General features: G+C 48.6%; 3 protein-coding genes across 3 annotated transcripts; 2 read left to right on the forward strand and 1 right to left on the reverse strand.

The window, feature by feature from the left end:
* Positions 1-1,299: 1,299 nt before the first annotated feature.
* Positions 1,300-7,985, forward strand: SYNC (syncoilin, intermediate filament protein). Its single transcript, XM_040534901.1, is given in 7 exon segments — positions 1,300-1,455; positions 3,517-4,602; positions 4,604-4,891; positions 4,893-4,977; positions 4,980-5,068; positions 6,142-6,265; positions 7,422-7,985. Coding segments are annotated over 6 exon segments (1,509 nt in total). The 5' UTR covers positions 1,300-1,455; positions 3,517-3,744; the 3' UTR covers positions 7,487-7,985.
* A 456-nt stretch (positions 7,986-8,441) lies between these two features.
* Positions 8,442-16,608, reverse strand: RBBP4 (RB binding protein 4, chromatin remodeling factor). The gene is given in 13 exon segments (XM_040534902.1): positions 8,442-9,594; positions 10,471-10,581; positions 10,690-10,747; positions 10,854-10,930; positions 12,055-12,132; positions 12,237-12,363; positions 12,483-12,643; positions 12,800-12,915; positions 13,844-13,950; positions 13,952-14,015; positions 15,287-15,432; positions 15,836-15,983; positions 16,466-16,608. Coding segments are annotated over 13 exon segments (1,275 nt in total). The 5' UTR covers positions 16,482-16,608; the 3' UTR covers positions 8,442-9,528.
* A 1,165-nt stretch (positions 16,609-17,773) lies between these two features.
* Positions 17,774-23,064, forward strand: ZBTB8OS (zinc finger and BTB domain containing 8 opposite strand). The gene is given in 8 exon segments (XM_040534670.1): positions 17,774-18,107; positions 18,109-18,128; positions 19,545-19,569; positions 20,151-20,272; positions 20,500-20,582; positions 20,970-21,022; positions 21,277-21,313; positions 21,693-23,064. Coding segments are annotated over 8 exon segments (492 nt in total). The 5' UTR covers positions 17,774-18,042; the 3' UTR covers positions 21,780-23,064.
* The last annotated feature ends 390 nt before the right edge of the window (positions 23,065-23,454 follow it).

Raw genomic sequence — 23,454 nt, forward strand, 5'->3', positions numbered from 1 at the left:
GTCCTGGGACATGACCGCGGCTCTTGCTCCATGCTGGCTCCCACGGCGGCGTCCCCACGGCTGCCCGGCATCTCAGCTCTCAGCGGGGAAACTGAGGCAGGAGGTGAGGGCAGGGGCCGGAGTGGGTGCAGGGTGCAGCCGCCCTCCCCACCCAGGATCCTTCCCTGGAAGCTCTCCCAGCTCTGGCGATGAATCACGTTTTTCCCCTGAGCTCCCACACGTGGGGCTGGATCCAGCGCTGCTCGCGGGGCCGCAGCCAGACCCCTGCAGCCTCGGCACACAGCCCGGGGTGCTGAGCCCCGCACCGGGCCCTTGTTAGCCACGTGTGGGGGCGCGGGGCTGGCAGCAGTGCCTGGAGTCGCTGGGGTTCAGGCAGGCTGGGTGCCCTGCGGTGCTGCATGCGCCGACGGAGCCACAGGAGCTGCCAAGGCCACGAAGCCTCCCTGGTTCCCCAAGCCTGTCCCCGAGGTTTGTGGGGGACAGCTCTGGGACAGAGCCCTGCCCTCAGAGCCCAGGATCCGTCCCTGCCCTTGGGCCAGCAGCACCAGCGGCAGGGGCACGAAGGGCGGGCGCGGCGATGCCACGCACCGATCTCTCCCAGCTGCCTTCAGCCCTTGCCAGGCCGGTGCCAGGACGCTGCGGGGGGTGGAGGAGCGGCCGGAGACGCCGTGGTTTATCCTGTTCCAACAGCTGGAACATTTCCCCTCCCAGATACGCTCCTGCCTTCGCTCTCCCTCCTGTTTGCCGGAGCAAAGTCCAGGGCGGCTCGCACACGAGGGTGTCGCACCCCGCGGGACGGAGCCGCGGCGGGTCTGACACCCGAGCTGGCCGTTGCCTGGTTATATCCACAAAACAGCCGGGGCTCTCCTCTTACCGGGAACAGCTGAGCCCCTGCAGCCCCCCGGCCGTCCCCTGGCAGGTGCCCAGGCACGCCGGCCGGCTCGCAGTCCTCCCCTCATCCCCTACAAGGGTTTGCTGCACCCAGCCCGCCTGACCCGCAGGTTTCTCCCCTTGGCAATCGCAGATACAGATGTATATTATACGCACAACTTGTCCGAATTAACAGCATTCCTCTCCTAGTGAGTCAAAAGCCTCAGCACGAAGAGAGGCGCTTCACGGAAAAAAAAAAAAGAGAGCGGGGAGAAAAAAAAGGTGGGTTGTGCTGAAAAAAGCAACAGGGCTGAAAAAAGCCAAAGACCCAAATCTTCCCTTTCCTTTTAAAGCTCTGCTCCCCTGCACGCGTGTGCCAGCGGGCCGGGAGATGGACAAGAGCAGTTATTTTAAACCCGGCGGCGAGCAAGGTGACGGAGGTGGTGACGCGGGGACGGGGACAGGGTGGCATTTCGTGATGTTGCAAGCCGTGGTGCGCGTTGCTGGGCGATTTCGGGGCACGTAAGCTGGCGACTTCCTGAGCCGCGAGTGCCGACTTCCTGAGCGGGCACTGCTAGGGCGGAGGTAGGCTCTGTTTTGCTTTGATACATTAATTAACTTCGCTTTAATCAGTTGCTTCTGCCATTCACCTCCTCCCGCCCCACACCGGGGGTGGCCGGGCCAAGTGCCCACTGGCCACGCTGCCCCCCTGGGCCACTGCACACACGCCGATGTGGCAATATATCTAAAATATGCACTACATATAAATACATGCTAATAATAGTAACCCAGAGGGTGGGTTTAGGGTCCTGCGGGGAGGGCGGATGGGTGAGCGAGGGCGGAAAGCAGAGCCCAAGTGGCGAGGGCAGCGGCAGCTCCCGGGAGTGCGGCCGTGGCCCCCAGCCCCAGGGTGGAGAGCAGAAAGGGGGGCACGGGTGGGAAACTGGGGGCTGCGCTCTGCAGGCACTGGGACGATGGAGCCCCTGAGGTGCCGGTATTTAATATACTCGTGTGCTTCAATAAATAACAAGTGCCGTGAGGCGCTGTGCTGCCAGCGCCCCCGCCAAACCCTGCTCCATGCACAGGATAAGGCCGCACCGATTCACGGCCACGTGCTGCATCCTCTGCCGTGCCCCTTCCAGCCGCCCCTGCTGGACACAGACCCCTGCAGTCCCAGGGACGCCCCCCCCTGCCCAGGGACCCCCACGTCCCCATCACATCCCCCCCGCATGGGGGCTGGCAGGGATGCTCTGGGGATGTGAGGCTGCAGCCAGCCCTGCGGCTGCTGCTGCCAGGGATGCAGGCATGGCCCTCCCCGCCCTCCTCCTCCTCCTCCTCCTCCTCCTTCTCCTCCTCCTCCTCCTCCTCCCAGGGCGGAGGGCGGCAGCAACCGCAGCTGGCGCTGCAGCCGGGTGAAGCGGCTGCCGGGGGAGTCTGATTTCCAGCCCCGTGTATTAATAACCCCCACCCGCCCATGCTAAGCCCATGTGCAGCACAGCGCCGGGGGCACCGGGCTCCTGGAGAGCAAGGTACGAGACGGGGAGGTGCGGGGGGGAGAGGGGCTGGGGGGGGGCGTGGGGCAGGGCAGGGCGCTCTGAGACCCCGGGGTGCTGGGCTGGAGGAGGGGTGCTGAGGCTCAGCCCCCCCGGGGAGCATCGCAGGCACCCAGAGCGGGGGGCAAGGGGGTGGCAGGGGGAGCGCGCCCCACAGGCGCAGCAGGGAGTTGGTAAGTTTGAAAAATAAACGCTGGCAGCGGAGGGGGGCACGTTAAGCACTGCGCAGCCCCCTCCCCACCTCTCCCCGTGTTCCCCAGCCCCAGCGGTCAGGCCGCTGGGTCCGAGTCTGCGATGTGTCATCGCTGCAGAAAACTGCCTTATTAGGAGAGAAAGTACCGGTGAAAATCTGTTCTTTCCTTAAAGCCGTTGCAGTGAGCCGAGGCCGCTCGGTGCCAGCCCGCGCTCATTCCTTTGGGGATGACGAGATATGAGCTCAGCCCGCGGGGCCGGGAGGTGAGAGCATCTCCCCGCTGCCCCCGTGGCAGAAAAAGCCCCCGCCGCACCCAGGACCGCGCTCAGCTCCTGCCCCAAATAGCACCCGGGTGAACGTGAGCCGGGAGCGTTTTTGTGGTGGCAGCGGCAGGTGCCCGCCGGGGATAATGCCCGGCTCGGATGACACTGCAAAGCCAGCGCCGGGGCTGCCGCGGGCCCGGTGCCGTGCTCTGCTCCGGCCTCAGCCAGCGCGGAGCCCGCCTGCGCTTTAGCAGCGCATTCCCCTGCCGTGAGGTTATGCCACAGAGCTGGAATCCGGGCACGTTCACTGGGAGCGCCTCACCGGCCGTGCCGTGAGAGCCGCCGGCCACCCCGCTGCCATCGCGCCGGTGCCGGCGGTGCTGCTGGGGTGACCCACACGGGTCATTCCCCATTGCGGGGACAGAAGTGCTGCTGGGTTTTGAAGCACTCGCCCTTCCTCTGCCCCAGTCATTCTCTTTGGGATGGTTTTTCTCCTCTATTTTGGCCCACGTTGAAGCAAACGGCTTGGGTCGAAGTTGTCCTCGGGCCACGCAAGGGCACCGCTGCCCGGTCTGCACAGGGAGGGCAGGGACCTGCGGCAGTCACTGTGCTGGCTGACGTCTCCTCTCCTTTGCAGGGACCTGATGGCAGAGCCAGAGCCCCCTCCGGAACCGCGGCTGGATGAAGCAGGAGCGGCCCCGGCCCCGCAGGGAGAGGCTGCGGGCGCTCCTCCGCACCCGGAGGCTCCGCGCAGCCCCTCAGAGCCAGCGCTGGGCGCGGGGGGCTGCTCCTGCACGCCGTGGGCAGCCCAGGAGCCTGCCAGGAGCTGCAGGCGGACGTCGGGGACGCTGCCTTGAACCTCAGCATGCCAGGGCCACTGCTGGGTGAGCACGCAGCCGGGGCAGGAGCCCCGTTGGATGTGGATGGGGCAGGAATCCCCCTGGATGTGGACGGGGCAGGAATCCCACTGGAGGTGGATGGGGCAGGAATCCCACTGGATGCAGAAGCAGATGGCGCAGGGATCCCCCTGGATGTGGATGGAGCAGGGATCCCGGTAGCTGTGGAAGCAGATGAAGTAGGGATCCTGCTGGACATGGATGCCAGTGGGACAGGGATCCCGCTGGATGTGGATGGGGCAGGAATCCCACTGGATGCAGAAGCAGATGGAGCAGGGATTCTGCTGGATGTGGATGCAGCAGGGATCCCATTAGATGTGGAAGCAGATGGAGCAGGGATCCTGCTGGACATGGATGCCAGTGGGACCAGGGTTTCCACTGAATGTGGATGGAGCAGGACTCCTGCTGGATGTGGACGCAGACGGGGCAGGGATCCCGCTGTACATGGACACAGACGGGGCAGGGATCCCACCAGAGGTGGACGCAGAGGGGGCAGGGATCCCACTGGACATGGATGCGGAGGGGGCAGGCACCCGTTGGACACGGAGGGCACGGAGTGTCGGTGCCTCACCCTCGAAGAGCTGGGCGACTACTTCCAGGAGTGCATCGAAGCCGTGGAGCAGCTGGAGAAAGAGCGCGACAGCCTGATCGAGGAGCTGGCGCAGCTGCGGGAGCCGGCGCTGCAGGAGATCCGCCATGCCCACGAGGAGATCCAGGCCGCCTGCCGGCTGCTGGCCAAGGTGGAGCTGGAGAGAGACAACCTGAAGGACGAGATCCGACAGATCAAGCAGAAGCTCTTCAAGGTGACGAAGGAGTGCGTGGCCTGGCCAGTACCAGCTGGAGAGCCGGCGCCACGACCTCTCCCAGCACGCTGCCTACCGCGGCGAGCTGGAGACCCAGGCCGGGCAGCTCTCCGGCGAGCTGTCCCGCCTGAAGGAGACCTGCGAGAAGGAGAAGGAGGCGCTGCGGCAGCGGCTGGAGGCTCCGCCGCGTCGGGAAGACAACCAGTACCTGCAGGAGAGCCGCCGGCTCTCCATGGAGTTCGAGAGCTTCGTGGCGCAGAGCCGCCGGGGGCTGGAGGAGCACTACGAGCCCCAGCTGCTGCGGTGCTGGAGCGGCGCGAGCGGCCGGGGCCAAGGCTCTGCAGGCGCTGCAGGGGGAGATGCAGGAGATGAAGGAGGCCCTGCGGCCCTTGCAGGGGGAGGTCAGCGGCTGCGGCTGCAGAACAGGAGCCTGGAGGAGCAGATCATCCTCGTCAAGCAGAAGCGTGATGAAGAGGTCAGGCAGTACCGGGTAGGCGTCCTCGGCGGCGTGTTCAGGTTTGGGAATCGCTGTCTGGTGGGCACCAAGGATGGGGATGTCAAAGGGCTGGTTCATAGGGACAAGGGGGGAGATGGGTGGATAAGGAGGGCAGCGAGGTGAAATATCTCCTGTGGGTTCAAGTCAGATGCATCCCCCTCCCTGATACTTTTCTCCTTGAGGATTTACTTCGTGCCCCTGAAGAAGCCCCAAAGTCTAAAACTCGGTGACTCAGCCGCACTGTGCCTTTGCTTGGTCTGGATGCTCAGCATGAAAAGACCATACATAGGCATTAGCAAACGTTCTGGGTTTTGAGAAGACCTCCAGGGCAGGCCCACACGTGGGTCATCAGGCTGCTGCTCAAGTAAAGCCGTTGTCAGCCCAGAAACACGCAGACACATCCCGATACCCCAGGAGACAGACAGGAGGTGCAAGTACAGCACCAGCACCACAGCTCAGCGTTTGATGAGAGCTGCCGTGGGTGCTGGAAAAGAGACGTGGGGCCGTGCCAGGCATCCCCCGCATCACCTCGTGCAGAGAGAAATGCAATTCAATATCCACAAGAGCACATTTGGCAAGGCAGCTCTGCCACCCGTCTCGCTGCCCAACATTTCCCGGCCACCACCGCTGCCCGGAGCCGGCGTCCCCACAGACCGGGGCTGACCGGGGCTGTGGCTGCAGCACGGGGACCTCCAGGATCCCACCTCGCTCAGCAGCTAGCTGGGACCTTGGGGAGCCCCTGGTGTGCCTCCACGTTTTATTTTTCCCCAGTCCTGTGTTTATCTTCTCAAGAGTTTAGATTTACACAGCGCTGACAGCTTTTCAAACGCACACCTAGCAGCGTAAGGGACAAATCCAGCCAGCAGGGAAGCCAAAGCACGCGCTGCGTTCCAGCCCTGGCTCCCACCTTCATAGGAAAGCAAAGCTTTCTGCAGAGGCTTCTTAACACCACGGCTGGCAGCTGCTGGCCTGGCTGCTCCTGCCTGGAGCACAGCACGGACGGGCAGAGCCCCGTACGGCACACAGCTGCTCCCCCGTAACTCGGTCTTGGCTGTCTTCGCCCCCAGGAGCAAGTGGAGGAGCTGGAGGACAGGCTGAAGGAGCTGAAGAACGGCGTCCAGCTCCAGCAGCGCAAGAACCAGGAGCTGGAGGAGCTGCGGAGCAGCCTGCACCAGGAGCTGTCCATTACAAGTCAGTCTGTCCATCCCGAGGTGGCTGGGGAGGGCTGGCAGCGGGCGAGCCTGGCGCTCCTCGCCCCGCACACGCGGAAGGCACGGGCACGGCTGCAGCCGTGGAAACTCCGACCCTTTGCCATGTAGCGATTGTCATGGAAAGTTCTGTGCAAAATAGAAGCAGCGGCTGCCTTCCAAGAGGCAGGCGCGGCAACTTAAAAAAAATATTTCCCTAGGAACACATGGAAGGGAGCAGAGTCCTTGGTTGGGAAACATTGCTGCAGATGCTCTTCAACAGAGAGAACCACCTCCTGCTTATGAACCCACATGGCTGCTTTCACTCCAGACTTCTTACTATACAGGTTTTTAAAGCTCCAGAAAATGTCCCTCAGTTTGGGGGACTATCTTACTTACCAGGCTTTGCATTGTTGTGCATTCCTCCAATCTCAGCTGTGCACATCCTTAAGCATTTTCTGGAGCTTTACTGCCCACTGTAGGATTCCTTTTTCCCTTCCCCATGTGCCCACGGGAGGGCATCCCCACCACCAGCAGCTGCAGTTCTCTTTTATCCACGAAAGACTGTAGCCTAAGCCAGGGCGAGGCGATATTCCTGTTTTGGCCTGTCATATCAGCGGTCATCGCAGGATTTATTAACGAGGGTAACCGCATTGACAACTCTGAACAGATCCCAGCAAGCCCATGTCTCTGCTGCGTGGGGTCTGCCTGAATCGCAGGCTGCAGAGGCCAACATCCAAGCCCAGGTGCAGCTGCAGACTCTTAATTCCTGGGGATCTGCAAATTGCCATCATGGGAAGTGGACAGGGCTTCCAGATCTCCTAAACGTCAGGGCACCTCGAGTTCCACATTTGAACCGGGGACCTGAGTTACGTACTGTCTGAGCTGCCTCCTCCTGCAGCTCGCACCAGACCTCAGGTTCCCTCCTGCCAGAGCTCGTGCGACTGCCAAGGGCTCTGGCGGGGCTTGCCCCTGCGTCTGCACAGCCACAGCACCATGTGCTGAGCCAGTTTTAGTGTCCCTGATTGCTTTTCTTCCACATCGTGAAATGGAAGACTTTTCAGTAGTCTCTCCCTGTTGCCCATTTTCTCCAGCCAGAATAGCTTACACATTCATGTATTCCATATTCGGGACACTAAATTCACTTTCTATCCATACAGGGGCCTGCTTAGAAATCTACGGACACCTTTGCAAAAAAGAAGAAAAAGCAGACGAAGACTGTTAGAAACGACACTCTTCCTCTTCACAGCAGTAAGCGGAGGACAGAGGCAGCTGCAGGGGACATTTCCTTTCACTGCTTATCTCCCCTGCTGTACAGCAGCTGCCTGAAGTCAGAGATGCCAGAGTGCTGCTGATCTTCTTGTAAAACTGCTTTTCCACAGAGGAGCAGAGAAAATTATACTTGCACTGAAAAAAAGGACATATATGAAGAATAACAATGTATGTTGTGCTGTGTTTGGAAAATGTATCTTGTCTTGTTCCCTAGATGGATTGTAAGCTTGCACAGAAGGTTTGTTGGGGGAAGGCGGTTGTTGGGGGTTGATTTTGAAGTTTACAGTACAAGGTGATGAGCTTTATCCTTTTAACAGGACTCTTTTGTAATTCAAGTGCTGTCTGCTGTATTGTGACATGCTCCAATGTGGGCCACAGAAACTGAAGCTTGTGGATAAAAGGTTTCCACTTTATATAAAGTCTCACACTGAAAATAAAGGTCAGTTTAAGGAGCTTTGGATTTCTCGAAGTTGGTGTCTCAAAGAAAAATAAGCTTGCTGTGCCAAACCATGGTGCGTGTAAGGTGTCCAAGTATTCATGCTGCAGACTACATAAAAAAATATATCATTCTTGTGTCAGGGCTACAGGCAGACCCAATATTCAGACAGCAGCACACCTCGGGTGGAAGGCACACTCCCTCCTGTGCATTCCCAACTGCTTGGAGCTATTGCGTGCTTATTGCACAAAGCAAGCAGCAGAAACGAGAGGAGGTGGTGTTGAAGAAGCATGCATTATAAACGTAAGGACTATACATACCAGCACCTACCCTCTCATAGGGCACATACAGGTAGAGATTAGGCCCTTGCTTTATGCTCGCTTTCTCTGCTTTCTGACAAAATAGTTTACTCTCAAGAAAACAGTCAATGCGGAAGGAAACCATCAGCACAAAACCACACAGCAATGCAGTGTTATGTAGAAAAAATTTATTCCATCTGAAGCACTTACACGCAATTAGTCATGAGAACATGGAGAGTAACAGGTTGCTGGTGGAACTGGACACCCTAGTGGAAGATGTGCAGGATCTAGTGGTCAAGGACTAACTCCTAAAAAAGGTAGTTCATCCACATGTAATTTGCTTTACATGTACCAGCTACCAAGGCTGTTTTAGATTATGGGACATGCCTTCTGTGGGACATCAGCTGGTAAAAACATACACCTTTACAACTTGGTGGCCCCAAGTTTTTAAAACCATTTCACAGAAAGGAAAGAAATATATGTGAAAACACAGCTCAAGAAACACACAATAGAGCAAGATACATGGAAGGTGAACAATGCTCTGCAGGAACAGCTAAATGTATCCAAACTGCTGTCGCCCAGCAGACGGGAGAAAAGGGATAGGACCAAAGGAAGGAATGAAAAACCCAGAATTACCAGCAGAGAAAAAAATATAGAAAGAATAATTTCAGTTCAAGTCAGAATCTGCTAGTCTTTTTTTGCCCTTTTTTTTTTTTTTTTTTTTTTGTATCTGCAGAGGCAGAAAAAGCCACGCAGGTACAGATCAACTAAAGGAATCACAAGACTTCTGAGCTGTACTGAACAGGGCAAGACCTTCCACACTCCATTTCTGAACTGCCAGTGGATTAACACTTGTATCATCTCCATTGGCTTAAGCATATTCTGGCAGCTCTACTGATTTAACTTTTGTTTAAATTAGGCAAAAGCCCGTAGCCGTAGCAAGCTAAAGACAAAATAAGGAGAAAAAAAAAGTTTGCTCTGTATGAGGAAAGCAGCTAAAACGGGACAGCCAGCTCTATACACAAGAGGTTGCTGTAGGAAATATGACCAAGGAGCTACAGTGCGGAACCAGCTGAGTTGGGCTAAGTGGGCTAAGCCCTTTTCTTAGGGAGTACTCACTGTCTGGGATAAAAAGCAGTTGGTGGTATCTACAGAAGGATGGCTGAACAAAGTCTACGTGTGTCTCAAAACCAGTGTTAAGTCAGTATCGGGTTGAGAAGGAAGAGAAGCAAAAAGACTAAAAACAGGAAGAGTTATCATCTAGGATCCTTGACCTTCTGGATCCACGCTTCCTTCAGGATCTTCATCATTGTATATGTTTTCTGCCTGCAAGACAGAAGTGGAGGAACTGACAAAGCACTTACCACCTCATTTAACACGATTCCATCTGCTAGAACATTTCCAAAAGTTCTGGCAGGTTTTTATCTGCACGTGTAAGTTACCTATCCCTGATCCCTCAAGGCTATTTAACATAAAAGCTGCAACACAGATTTCTTTTTGGATATAGCAATGTCTTCAAAACAGTTGAGAAGTACCCTAAGTTACTGTACGTAGCTTGTGGAAATCTGACTTCTTAAAAGTAGAGACCACTGCAGGGCTTATTTCAATTGAGACTACTGTGTATATGTTTAATAGATCCTTTACTTTGCAGCAGCACCTTCCAGAAGAACTATATAGAATGCTGCTAGGACAAAGCCTCCGTGAACCAATCTATAAATAAACCAAAATTAGAAGAACGGTCTTTTGAAAGGTTATTCGAACTGCACAAGATTGTTCTCCAAAACTTTCAACAGCTGGTGATTTAAACTAGCAAGCTTTTTCTATTCACCCCTCTCCATCCACAGGGGGATATTTATATCTGCAAACATTTCATTTGTTACAACAGTAACTGACAGAAACCTTAATTTCACTTTTTTTTTTTTTAAACACACTGTTTTCATTCAAGCACAAAAAGAAAAAAAATAGTTCTACACCAGTACTCTCCTTTTTTTTTCCTTTTAAATAGAGAAATAAAACAGTTTCTCAGTATTTGTAAACCCTTGTTTCTACCAAATCTAAAATGGATTTCACAACCCATTTGAGACTTAGGCAGCTCTACAAAGCAAGTCATTCTGAGAGCTGTAAATAAAACAGGAATGCTGAAATTCAGGCAGTTCAACACTCTCTTATCTACCACTTCCTGCACTTTCCCAAACAACTTACCATTTGCCAGACTTGCATGATATTATCTTCTGATACAGAACAGATTACCCAGGGTTCATTGGGATTCCACGAGAAATCAGATATCTTTGCAGTATGACCACCATGAATAAACTAGTACAGGAGAAAGAAAAAAAAAGTGGTGGTGGCAACATTTTCAAATCTATGTTACAGACATGAGTGACATAGGTCAAAACAATCAATGAGATTCAAAAGACTTACCAATAGCTCTGGGGGACCATCTTCAGCATCCTCAGGGGACTGTTCTTCTCCAATTTTACTTTAAAAGAAAAAATGAAAAGGTTGTGTTTATTTTGTTGTTGTTGTTTGTGATGCAGTTCATCAATAATATTTTGTCATGACAACTCGACTAATTTGGGATTTACCTCAAGTCCCAAACATTTAGCCTGCGGTCAGTGCCACTGGAGGCCAATATAGTTTCATTATGGGGAGACCACTGAACCTGCAGACAAGGATGAATTTAGAAAGCAAATTAGTTTTAAGAAGCCATAACATTGCTGACATTCACAGCAAACACCACTGTATCTTAAAGGAGCTTTATGAAAATGCAAATTACTATTAACTCAAAATATAAATGTGCCCAATAATTACATTCTAAGATAGCAATTAGTTTATATACTCACGAGGCATTTGAGCACCAAAATGGTACCACACATAACCTCTCCTCCAACGAACGCCACATGTTAAGAAGTATAAACAACTCTCAAGGATATTAGCTACTCCTTAATAAGGACTGCACGAATATAAACTACAGATTCCTTAAATAGTAAGTATGGTTTACACATGAAAAGAAAATCGCTGCAATACAGCTTAACTGCCCAAAAGCTCACATTAACCATGGCTGCTGGAGATAAATCTCTCCAAACATACCACTCACTAGGATCACAGGATTACAAAAGAAGACAATTTTGCATACTAACCTGACATTTAAGACTCTAGTTACCTCTAAATAAAATTATGTACAGAATCTTTTAAGTACCAACCCTTCTACAAAAAAATCCTTCTACATATTTTGGTTCTGACTAATGCATGAGCTGGAGATGGAAATATTGTAACTGCTAAGCACATGCTACCAATGATGTTAACTTTCTATATTTACAACCAGCAAAATTAGCAATTATTTTTTTGTCACAAGATGGTCCAGCAGTCCCCTTTAGTGATTACCAGCTAAAACCTTCTTACAGGACCAAGCTGAGAAGACGAAAACACTGCAGCCATTTCACTGTGCCTCCCTGCTTCAATCTGCTACCATGAATAATTTACATTTACTCTGTACTGCTAGTATTTCACTCTTAGCATTGTGGACAAAACTCTCAAACGTTTCCTTGTTACATTCTGACCCTGGCTGTCTGGATACTCTAAACTGTGCTGGAGTTGCCCCCCACAGAAAGCTACACATCTCTACAACAATAAACCAGAAAATTATAAGCAGATGAGAGAAAGAACACATGAGGGTTTTAAGCACAAGTACGCTTAATAAAGACATAGAGGAAAAGAATACTTTTCCTTTTTCCCAGCCATCTGAGTAGAACTAAGGGCATAAAAGACAAAGATATTTTGTTATACCTGAAATATCTCATCTTTATGTGATTCAAAGGAGTGCAACTTCAGTTTTAAGTTCCTCAAGTCCCATAATGCGACAGTCTAGTCAAAGACATAAAAACATTTTTTTCTGAAGTAACCAATAAACACATCTACATTCACACATCAGAAACTAAACAAATGTTCCAAGTTCAAGGCAGACCTACCTTGTCAGCTGATCCTGTAGCCAGGATAAACTCACTGTAGGGATTGAAAGAGAGGCAGTTGACTTCAGCTGTATGAGCATCCACCGAGTGACTAGGTTTGGAGGTGTTGTTTGACCGAGTATCCCAGCTGTAAGGAGAGAAAGGAGATACAAAGGCTTAAATCCCATTTTACTGGTGGACTTGGGGGCAGCTGGGAAAGCAAAACAGACAGAAGCGCTCAATCTCTAAAGACATTACCCCACTTACATCATGAGCTTCTGATCATCAGCAACAGACCCAAAAAGAGATTCGTGGAGCAGGTGCCAAGATACATCTTCCACTACCGCCGTGTGCCCTGTGAAGATGGTCTTCGCGTCCACCACTTTACCTTCTTTTGGAACAGCACTAATATCCCACAAGCAAATAGTCTTAAAAAAAATAATAATAAAATAATTTGAATCTTCAGACAGAAATTCTCTTCACCTCCCCTACCTCCTCCCCTCAAAAGAAAAACAGTTTTAACCTTTGCCGAGGGTCACAAATAAAGTGCAGGATGTACCCCAGCTAATATTTAAAGTACTCACATGATCATCAGAAGCACTAAGCAAATGCCCACTCAGGTTTGGGTTCCATGACAGCCCATAACCTTCTTTCTGGTGTCCACGAAGACGCAGATCAGGGTTACACTCTCCAGAAGGGTCTGTAAAGCAGCAGCATAAGAACTCCAATGCTTAGTATCACTTTCAGTGCATTGTGGAATACCTGGCATTAAGTTTTACCGTGCTTTACTAAACTTCTCTTTGTATTTCCAACAGGATGCCTCTTTGTCCTTTCGAGCATACCCCCAACCTACGAATCACCTCATTAAACAAAAAGCAGTGAGACAGCACAGCAGTTTGTCTGCTTAGCCTAATAGACACATTGCAGATTTTTTCAAAGCTGCAAATTTTTAGCCTGGATGACCTAGCAGTGGCCCTTTCTAAATTAGTGCTATGCTACCTGCTGAAGAGTCAAAGAAGCCCAGTAGCCACCTTCATACTCTGGCATGACACACCTGGTTTAGCTGGATGAAGGAACAGCAGCAGCCCAACTCAATTACTGCTCAGAAAATTCTTCCTAAATATTCTGCTGGTGGAGTATTGTTCCTTCTCTCATCATCTCCAACCCTACTTCAAAAGCGATAAATACACTTCTGATCTTCCCTGCAACTGGCAGAACTAGTTACTCTCTGTGATCTTGCCAAGCTCATCAGTAAATGAGAGGTAATATCCTTACAGATCAAGACAACAGTTCAGCTACCCAGCAGATCATATCATTTCCAGCAAGCCACCTTCTACCACTCCAAATACCATCACATACACTGACATGGCAAAACACAGTAAAACAGCAAGAGAAAAACACGTACCTTTGTACTGATACACATCAGATATGTACATTCACGTCTCTACAAAATAACCTTTTACACTAAATGCCCACTTTCCTCTAAAATTACAAGTGATATGCAACCCCAAGAGTTTTCAACCTCCTTTGCACTACATCAGCTTTTCTTAAGAATCTTTTCTTACGAAAAGGCTGTCATTTATATTCTAATGACCTCTGAAGCACAGACATGACAAAGATTCAGACACCTGGCTTAGAAGGGTGTTTGGTGTAATCAAAGACGAGGACATCGCTGGATGGAGTCTTTGTGGCAATGATGCAGGGGTTCTGTGGCATGTAACGCGCCCTGTTCACTTCCCTCGTGATTTATCTTGATTTCAATTTCAATTTTTCCACTAACTGACCCAAAGCCTCCAAACTCTGGAGAAAAAAAAAGGAATTTAATAGTTGTAAATAATTACTCATTTTTCAGATCAAGACACAAAGATCCAGACTCAGTTACTGGTACTACTTATTCTGGGGGAATAGTCACAAGAATATACAACTAGAAGAATCCAGTTTTCAAATGGCACATTGTCTTAAATATCTGTATTTGTAACATAAAATATCAGGACTTTGATTAAGTTTAGAGAGAGTTAAAGACTGTTTTCTCCTAAACAACACAAGTCCCAAATTCATCCCACTTAAAATTCTTATCTGTAATGAAGATATGTGCTGTATATTTAAAATTAATATATTGTAACTGCACTTTCAAATACATCAAAGTTCAGCACTGCAGAACAGACAAATTCTGGTACAAAGAAATTGCTGCACAAGGTTTAGAATGTGAAACTATGTAACTTGCTAAAGTCACCTTATACCTCTATAGTTAGTTATAGTAACTTACTATTTTAAGGAACTTGCACAGCAATATTCTGGCAAAAAGAAGGTTTGCAGTGTTGTTTTTTTTTTTTTTTATCAGAATAGTGTATTTTTGAAAAATATCAAGATAGAATAGAAACAAAGTATTTATTAGACAACATTGTGTTCATCAATAACTCTAAGAAGCCCCAACATCAAAACACAAATTGCATAATCCAGGCTTCTGGTAAAAACAAAAGCTAACATTAGGTCATTGAGGACTTTCGCCATGTAGAAAGATTGATTCAAGCAAACAAAAGTGAGAAGCGCCTAACTTGCAGCAATGCTGACAGCCAACTAAGATTACAGAAAGCATCAAATTCAAGGCTGATACACTAAACAAAATACAGTCATCTTTTTATCCAAGTCAGGCTGGCACAAGTGTCAGGCAGCAGAATTCAGACTAGAGGAGAACATCTGAAATGATACAGTCCTCTGAAATAAACATCCTTTTATGCGAGTGACTTTCTCACTGAGTTTACGTAATGCAAAAGTGATGATAAAAACCAGGTAAGCAGTACTCCAAGAAATTCATTGTCGACTCATGATGAAAAATAGAGGGGTGAAGTTTTTCCCTGCATGCTTTTTCAGTACGTCTTCCAAGACATTATGCAGATACATCAAACACAGTATTTGTCCATTAAGTAAGGATACCACTTAGAAATAAGTCGACCAGTTTAGGAGTATCTGAATTTTATTACCTGAACGTTAAGAAAAAAAGAAATATTCAACTGATAGGAGGAGGAAAAAATGGTTAAAACTCCACCTGGTTGACACCTTTGGTCCCTTACCTCCCTTCTCACTATCATAGTGTGAAGCATCAAACTGCGCATCGTCATTCGGCAGCTGCACGCTAGCTATCACGAGATGATTTTGTTCATCTGAAGTATGGGTGCCCAGCACTAACCGATGAATACTGAAGTCTTTGCCCTCAGGTCTGCAAGAGAAGAGACTTACATGAGAAACAAAAGGGGTTCACACAAACACTGAGCTGACTGCAATAGCCTTTGATTATAGTGATTATACTGAAGTTATAGCTATATTTACTAATACGTTGGAAGAAAGGAGACTTTTGTTTTAAAGAGGGTGAAGCGGAAGGAAGAAAAACATCAAATCAAGGGTGTGAAAATATCTTCTCAGTGATAAAAAGTTTTTATTTTCCTAAAATAAAAGTGTCTGCACTGACTCTAGTATTTGTGGTCCTCAACTTGCTGCTGGCAAGGCAAGGATACAAAAAGCAATTAAGACAGAAAGGAATCGGATAATGCCTTACTTCAACAAAAAAAAAAAGGATCCTGGATTTACTATTTACCGCGGTTTAAAGAGAAGGAGCAGCTCACCTTGTTACATCCGGCAGCCACTGCGCAGTCAAGCTGGGCCATTCCAGAGCGTGGGTCATGACCAAGTCGTACAAGAAGGGAGTATTCTTCTTCCATATTTTGTACTCTTCGTTGATCACGCGTTCTTCCACCGCATCATCAAAGGCTGCTAATTTTTTTTTTTTTTTAAAAACACACGTTAGCGTTGCGAATACATTTATAATGCGTACACAGGGTCACCAACAAGCACTAAGCGGGGAGCCCAGCACGATGCGCACCGGCTTGCGGTCACACCGCCCTGCGGGCACAGCCCCGGGCCCCGAACCCCGCTGCCTCAGGCGCTGCGGGGCCCGGAGCAGCCCCGGCCCCGTGCAGGCGGGGGCGGTCCCGAGCTGCTACCGAGCGCCTGGGCCCGCAACCCCCCGGGGCTCCCCGGGCCCGGGCGCGGCCCCCCCAGGCCCCCCTCACCCCGCCGCAGCCTCACGGGCCACGGGAGCACCGCGGGCCCCCCCCGGCCCGGCCCGGTGCAGGCCCGGCGAGGCCCTGCCCGCTGCGCGCCCCCTGGCGGAGCCGCCCCCGGTCCGCGCGGGCTGCCCCCGAGCGCGGCGGGGCCTGGCCGAGACCCGGCGGAGCCTCGGGGCCGGGCCGTACCTTCCTTGTCCGCCATGGCGGCGGCGGCGGCGCTGGGGGCGGGCCGCGCGGAGCCGTCGGGCCGCGGCTCTATTGTTCCCTGCCCCCGCCGCCTGCCGCCCCGGCGCGCGCGCACCCCCGTTCGCGCGCCAACGCCGCCCAATCGGCGCCCGCCGCCGGGAGGCCGCGGCCAATCGGGGAGCGGCACGGGGCGGGGACAGGCCGGCCGCGCGAGCGCGCCCGGGGGTCACGTGGGAGGGAGGCCGGGGAGGGAAAGGCGGGGGGGGTGAAGCTCCCCTGGGAGCCGCCATTTTGCGCAGGGGAAGGGGCGGGCGGCGCGAGCCCCTCGAGCAGCTCTTAAAGGGGCAGCGCCCGCGGGCAGGGCCCTGGGGTGGGGGGGCGCGGCTCCTGCCGGTACCGGGGGCAACGTGTGGGGCCTGGCCCGGTCCTGAGCCCCTCCAGAGCACCCCCTGGGGCCCTGCGCCGCCCGCAGTCGCCCATCGCTGCTTTTTTCCCCCCAACTCCCCTTCACAACGTGCAGACCTAGCGTACCTGGAAGCAGGAACCCCGTGTGGTGCTGCTGCTGTGACTAGCAGCGAGAAAAGGCCAAGGTGTATTATTAATAAATATTATACGGCACCTGTATATCTATTGTTTGTGTTGTTTGGGGAAGTCTTGGGCTCAGCTGTGGGTTAATCTGAAAATGCACAAAAATATTGAGAAAATGAGAATAGTTATTGTACCTGAAAATCTACGGTTCTAATCTGAGAAAAAATTAATTAGCCTGCAGTTAATCAGAGTCTCCAGTCTAGGTCTGCTCAATTTACAAATGTAAGCTGGTGTGAAACAGAGCAACTGCTAAGGTCTGATCTGAGAATCAGACTTCTAAATGTTTTTTTAATGAAAAACACCCATACCACTCTAAAAAAAAAAAAAGGAATTCTGGGGGAAATGAACACACACAGTTTTATTTGCCATGCCCATTTTTCTAGGATCGAAGCCTTAAATGAAGTCCCTCTCTTGAAGGGAAAAATACTTTTTTTCTTTAAAGCTGTACGTAAGGTTTTCCATCCCAGCCTGGGGTCTGAAGGCTTGCTGTGTAATGTACCAGTGGGCTGAGTACCCTCACCTGTAAAACTTAGGAGCCAAGCTTACCTGAAGCGTGAAAGTTTAATTTGCTTTACAGCTGTTTTCATTATTTGTCCTTATTACAGTGTTTTGAGGATGAATCAAATGCCTGGTGCTGTACGCCAGCAGAAGAAACGTGGTTGCTCCCTGCAAAAGCTGCGCTGCGTGCTTTCCGCGAGGACCGCAGCCCCTCGCCTCGCTGCCGGCGTGCGGCTCCTCTCAGCTGGTGAGCCGAGCGGGCAGGATTGAACCTTCCCCGGTTCTGACAGCGAGCAGCGTAACGTGTTTGTTTTAAATACACCAGCCTGCGTACGGCTGTTACCAAGCTGCTGCCAGGTGAAAAACCGCCTGAAAGGCACTTCTCCCTGTTGCTGCAGCAGCATCACGGGAGGCACGAGGCTGGACGTAGGCGGCGGTGGCCATGTTCCGTGCGACCAGGAAGTGAGCGAGCGGTGCTCAGCCCGGCAGCTATGGCAGGCGACGAGAGGGACTACAACCTGACGGAGGAGCAGAGGGCTATCAAAGCCAAATACCCCCCTCAATAAGAAGTATGAATGTGAGTGCTTTTAACGCTATCCTGATACGGCACGTGTGAGACGGTGCAGTCGGGGCGGGGAGAAAGGAAGAAAGCAGGATATGCTGTTTAGGTGCTTGTGGGGTTTTGTAATGTGCTAGTTTCGTGTGTTTAGACTGTGGGATACGTCTGTAGTTGAAAATAGAGATGAGATATATGCGTTTCTCTTTATGGAAGGTAGCTGCCTTTTTTTGTTATGGGTGCTAAGGAAATGATATGAATAAATTAGTTAAGAGACTTAGGTTGAAAACTTTACCCTTTTGAGCTATTTCTTAGCTAGACGGTACATTGTCTACTTCCCTTATATTAGAAGAGATAATGAAGAGTGTGTTGGTCTTCTGTGTGTTTTTTTTTTCTTTTTATTTTTCTTCCTCCTACATGTACTACACGGGATCATTATTTCTTGTTTTCCCCACCCCTGGAATGACTTCTAAGAAATTTCAAGCCAGAGGGCGTCAGCCCAAGCACCATCGTAAGGCACTCACAGGGTACCATAGGGTGTCTGTTTTCTATTTAAGCAGTGTCTGTTTGGAGGGACAGTTTATACCACTCTGTTAGAAGATGTATTTTTAGGATGTGTTCAGATCTCTATTTGATAGCAATGCAGAAATAGGGTGACATATTACAATAGTTAAGTTGTTTCTATAACTGGAAGAGATTTTATTCTTCTTTTACGTTCACTGGAATTTGTTTGCTTTAGAGACAGTTGTTGAGAAACCGTTAATAGTGTGGGAATGATCTAAACATCTTCAGAACAATCATTCAGTTGGAGTGATCACAGCGTGGCATATTTACATCCCAAGATAGCCCTGTTTCTACCAACCTCGCACTATTTTCCATTTCTCTCGTTTCTCTACGGGAATATAAATAATGTTAATGTAAAACTTAATACATGCTGGGATGTTAAGCTTATGCTATTAGTGAAGATTACTTTATATTTTGTATTACATACTTCTAAAAATTCTCCTTTTTGCATAATGGGTGGTTTTGGGTGTGGACAGGTACACTTTTTCACTGAGCTGTAAACGTTTGCAAATCTCATCCTCTGCATGAATAATTTTAAGTCCTGCAGACTTCAGCAAAAACTCTTTATTGCTGGTTAGTTTTTTTGTTGCAATTAACTTGTAGAAGCCTGTTGCATTGCAACAGCCATACTTTGAACATAGGGCACATGTACATGTAGGGCACTGACATAATTTGTATTAAACACAATTTTTCTTCTATTAAGCAGAAGGCTTTACCTATGCTATTTTTTCCTAATACACTGGAAAATAGATTATCATTGTTTAATGTCTCAGGATGAATGCAGAAAGTTATTGTTATAACAACAATATTTTTTATCCTCATTTTAAAGTATATGTGGTGATGTCATGCCTTTTCTTTTTCCTTCCTCCTCAGATTTGGATCACACAGCAGATGTGCAGTAAGTATGGGCAGGTGGGATTTATCTATATGACAGGATTATTTCTTACACTGCTACAAGTTTCGGGTGACTGCTGAAGACTGGTTACAGATGTACACCTTATGGAACTAGGAAATGTCATGTACTAAGTTTTTTGGTTTGTCTGTTTCATTTCTGCTTTTCAGAGGGCATAGAACCACATACTTGGTTTCTTTTCTAAAGTATTATTGCTGTGGTGCTTCTGATTAAGCTTCTGTTCTTTGGAAGTGTCTTTTGAAATCTTTTTTTAAATGCTTGCCCTTACAACAATTTTTTTCTTAGTAGTCTACTTTCATAGATATCAATTAGCTATATTACAAAAGGACATTCCTGTTGTTTGATTAAAAAAAAAATCCATTTTCTCCCAAGAAATTCTTCTCACATACTGTAAGAAGAAAAATCTATGTGATCTACTCAAATGCATAGGTATAGACGAGCATTTCTGTGCAGTCACTTTCTTTGTATTTGTTCTTATGTTCACATTTCTCACCTGCATAATACTCTTATTTATCTATTTATTTATTTATTGTTACAATGTGGTAAATTATCCTGTGTCTCTTTAGGCTACATGCATGGGGAGACACTTTGGAAGAAGCATTTGAGCAGTGTGTTATGGCCATGTTTGGCTACATGACTGATACAGAGACTGTGGAACCTCTGGATACCGTAGAGGTAGAAGCAGAAGGTAAGGCTTTTTACATTGGAACTTTATGAACCCTGCAGGTGGAGTGTACCAAAATCTTCTGAGTTTTTAGATGTAGTTTTGTAATAGTTGATGAAAATTCAGTTAAGCATAACTAATCTGAATCTTCTAGTGCAGAAGCTGTACATCAGCTGTACTCTTAAAAATGTTTGGGTGTTCTTACTGGGACAGTCAACTGACTGACTACCTTATCTGCTTCAATCATGCAGGGCATGACATGTTGTCTCTTCTCTTTCACTTCTTGGATGAGTGGCTGTATAAATTCAGTGCTAATGAGTTCTTTGTACCCAGGGTAAGCGTTCTGTTTTGTTCTATTTCCATTTTGTGGGACAAGTCAATTCTCTGATAGTACCAGCTCTGAATGCAGTGTCCCCTTAGGGAAGAAAAAGGGACACAACAGATCACTTAGGTGTAATGCAGAGAATAAGATACCAAGGCACAAAAAATTCAGAAATAAGCACTTAGCTTTGTTTCCACAAAAAACAGTCATTACCTGCCATTATACCTCAGTGGCAGCTCTGCTGTCTGTATGTTCCAAATAGCAGTATATGTCTTTGAGAATGCTCAGATTTTCTGGTTTTAGATTCCATTTAAACAGTGGAATATTCTTGTTAATGAAATATTGTGCCTGAAGATAGAAGACATTGCTAACACATTTTTTCTCTTGCTTTCTCTGCAGGAGGTGAAAGTGCTTTACATTGACCGAATGCAATTCAAAATAAGATCAATTGGGTGAGCTTTAAATGATTAACTGAGTAATGAATATCTTCCACTGAAGACACATATTGCCCTCAGTCATTGCTCTGAAATACTGTGATGTACTGGGAGGGCACTGATGCTTTCTAAAACGTGGATTGTGGACTCCTTTACCATTCTTTGAGGCTTTAAATCAAAGTCTCACTGTCCTATGCGTGTCAGTGAAACTAGTTGTAACATTTGATTAAATATTACCAATACGATCACCTCTTTTTCTTTTGCTTTTAAAGGTGGGGAGAAGAGTTCTCTTTACAAAAACACCCTCAGGTATGCAGTGATTCACATGTACATCTTTATGTTTTAGGGGTAGGAGGGGGACGGGGTGGTGTCTTCTAAGTCAGACCTCTAAGTTGGCAAGAGATCCAAGTATAAACGTATTTGAATGGTATCACAGGCACTAACAACTTAAGATCTTACATCCTGCCTTTTTTTTTTTGTGAATACATTTCTGAACTGTTGAGCTGATGCTTCCTTCACACTGGCAAACTCAACAGTTGGCTCTTTTTTTTGTGATGTACAATAAAATAGTGAAACAGTCGATATTCAGAATGTTTATGTGGGTTTGGTTCTCACATTGTTATCACAACTGCTTGCTTAGTCTTATTTTGCTTAGAAAATTCATGCTTTTGTGTCTTTTTCACTCTAGGGCACAGAGGTCAAAGCCATAACTTACTCGGCAATGCAGATCTGTGAAGAAGAAAAGCCGGAAGTCTTTGTCATCATTGATATTTAAAGCAAGAGAAATTTAACTAAGCGGATACTTGTCATTGGCTGACAAAAGTCCCTAGAAAACTAACCCCCATGAAAGTGACTAAGGAATTAGCTAATTCAAATCATAAATTGAAGGGGGTTGTGGGAAATGTTATCCTCTATTTTGACTTGAGGATGGTGAGCCAGACCAATACCTGCATGCCAGGAAAAAAAGAGCTGGTTGGGTCTGGGGGCGGATTTGAGAAGAGAATTATAGGGGTTGAAAGTCTCTCAGGAATGCTGGTAGTCAGCTTTTAAAGCTGATATGTGTTGGGTGCTGTATGAACTAAGATAAATTAGTGGAGCTGCTAGCTAAATACTAGCTTTTTGTAGGGTGGCAGGAGATAATTACATGACTTCATTTGCAAATTTAAATAGAATAATTTTGAGCTCTTTTGTATTATCTAAAGGGTCCAAAATATCTTCAGTGGATCAGATTAAAAGCTTTTGTTTGAAGGACACCTAAGGAAGTAAAATAATTTTATAAATTCGAAAAAAAAAAAGTCACGCCACCAGGTGGTGCTGACTTCTTGGAAATAAATTTCCAGATGAAATCTTAAAGCATGTGACCATGTACAAGGAATACTAATAGCATCTATTATCCTTCTAAAAAAGTAGACAGCTTTGCTGACACTGTAGAAAGGAATTCACCAGATTCTCTGCAGGTTTGCTCCTATGTCTTGTGAAAGCTGATTCTCATCTTTTACAAGAAGCAGACAATCTGGATCAGCTCCCATTTTTTTGCAAAGGACAATGTAGAGCATCCCTCAGGTGGGAGGACTGTGCATGGTGATTCACGTGTCAAACTGACTGTTTTTGATTATTACACTGTTTTTTTCCATCGAGAGGAGTCCCCGCATTTAATCACTTTTCAGTTAATACAGCATTCTGAGACTGTGTCTAACCCCTGAAAAGCTTCTTTTAGCTTTTCCTTTAATGTCAAACACTAGACTTGAGTTCAGTAAATCAAAAATAATTAAAAAAAGTTTTGTTTTAAATCACGGGACAGCAAATGTGCATTACCTGCCATTGCTATTCAAATGTGACATAGGCACAGTGAGTAAGGGAAGGTCTGCACTGCCATGACCTGTTTTTATGATAAATTCTAGAGGTGCTTTGCCACTGGAGGTAAAATCTCATCTTTATTTTGCTGTAAAACCATCTTAAATAGACCAGACAGTTTTTATTTCCTATTGTGAAGATGAGGGATAAAATCCCTTCAGTTTTTTGAGAAAGCTTCAATGCTGAAATAAAACTAAAAGAATTAATGGATTTGTGTGAATAACTTTGGCTGTGAGTAACTCTGGCTGGCGGATTTTTGAGTCTAATAGGTTACATTTGCGCTTTGTTCTCTGCTGAGGTGAGCAGACCCATGTTTGAACAAGTACGATTTTCACACAGCGGGTCTTCTCTCCCCTCTAAAGGAGCCCCAGGGCTCCAGCACGTGTCCGTGGTGTCCTGCTGGGACACGGGACAGTGCCAGCACGGTGGAGCCGTGGAGAAGTAGCGAGACCTGGGCCTGTCCCCAACCCAACAGCCCGGGGCCCCCAGTGGCGGCCAGGGCGGGCTCGGGGTCACCGCTCCGACCCCTCACCCGGCCCAGCGCCGCTACCGCCCCTCAGCAGCGGCTTTGACACCTCATTGGCTGGCTGGGTCAG

Source organism: Cygnus olor, chromosome 23 (assembly GCF_009769625.2).
Source record: "Cygnus olor isolate bCygOlo1 chromosome 23, bCygOlo1.pri.v2, whole genome shotgun sequence".
Taxonomy (NCBI): domain Eukaryota; kingdom Metazoa; phylum Chordata; class Aves; order Anseriformes; family Anatidae; genus Cygnus; species Cygnus olor.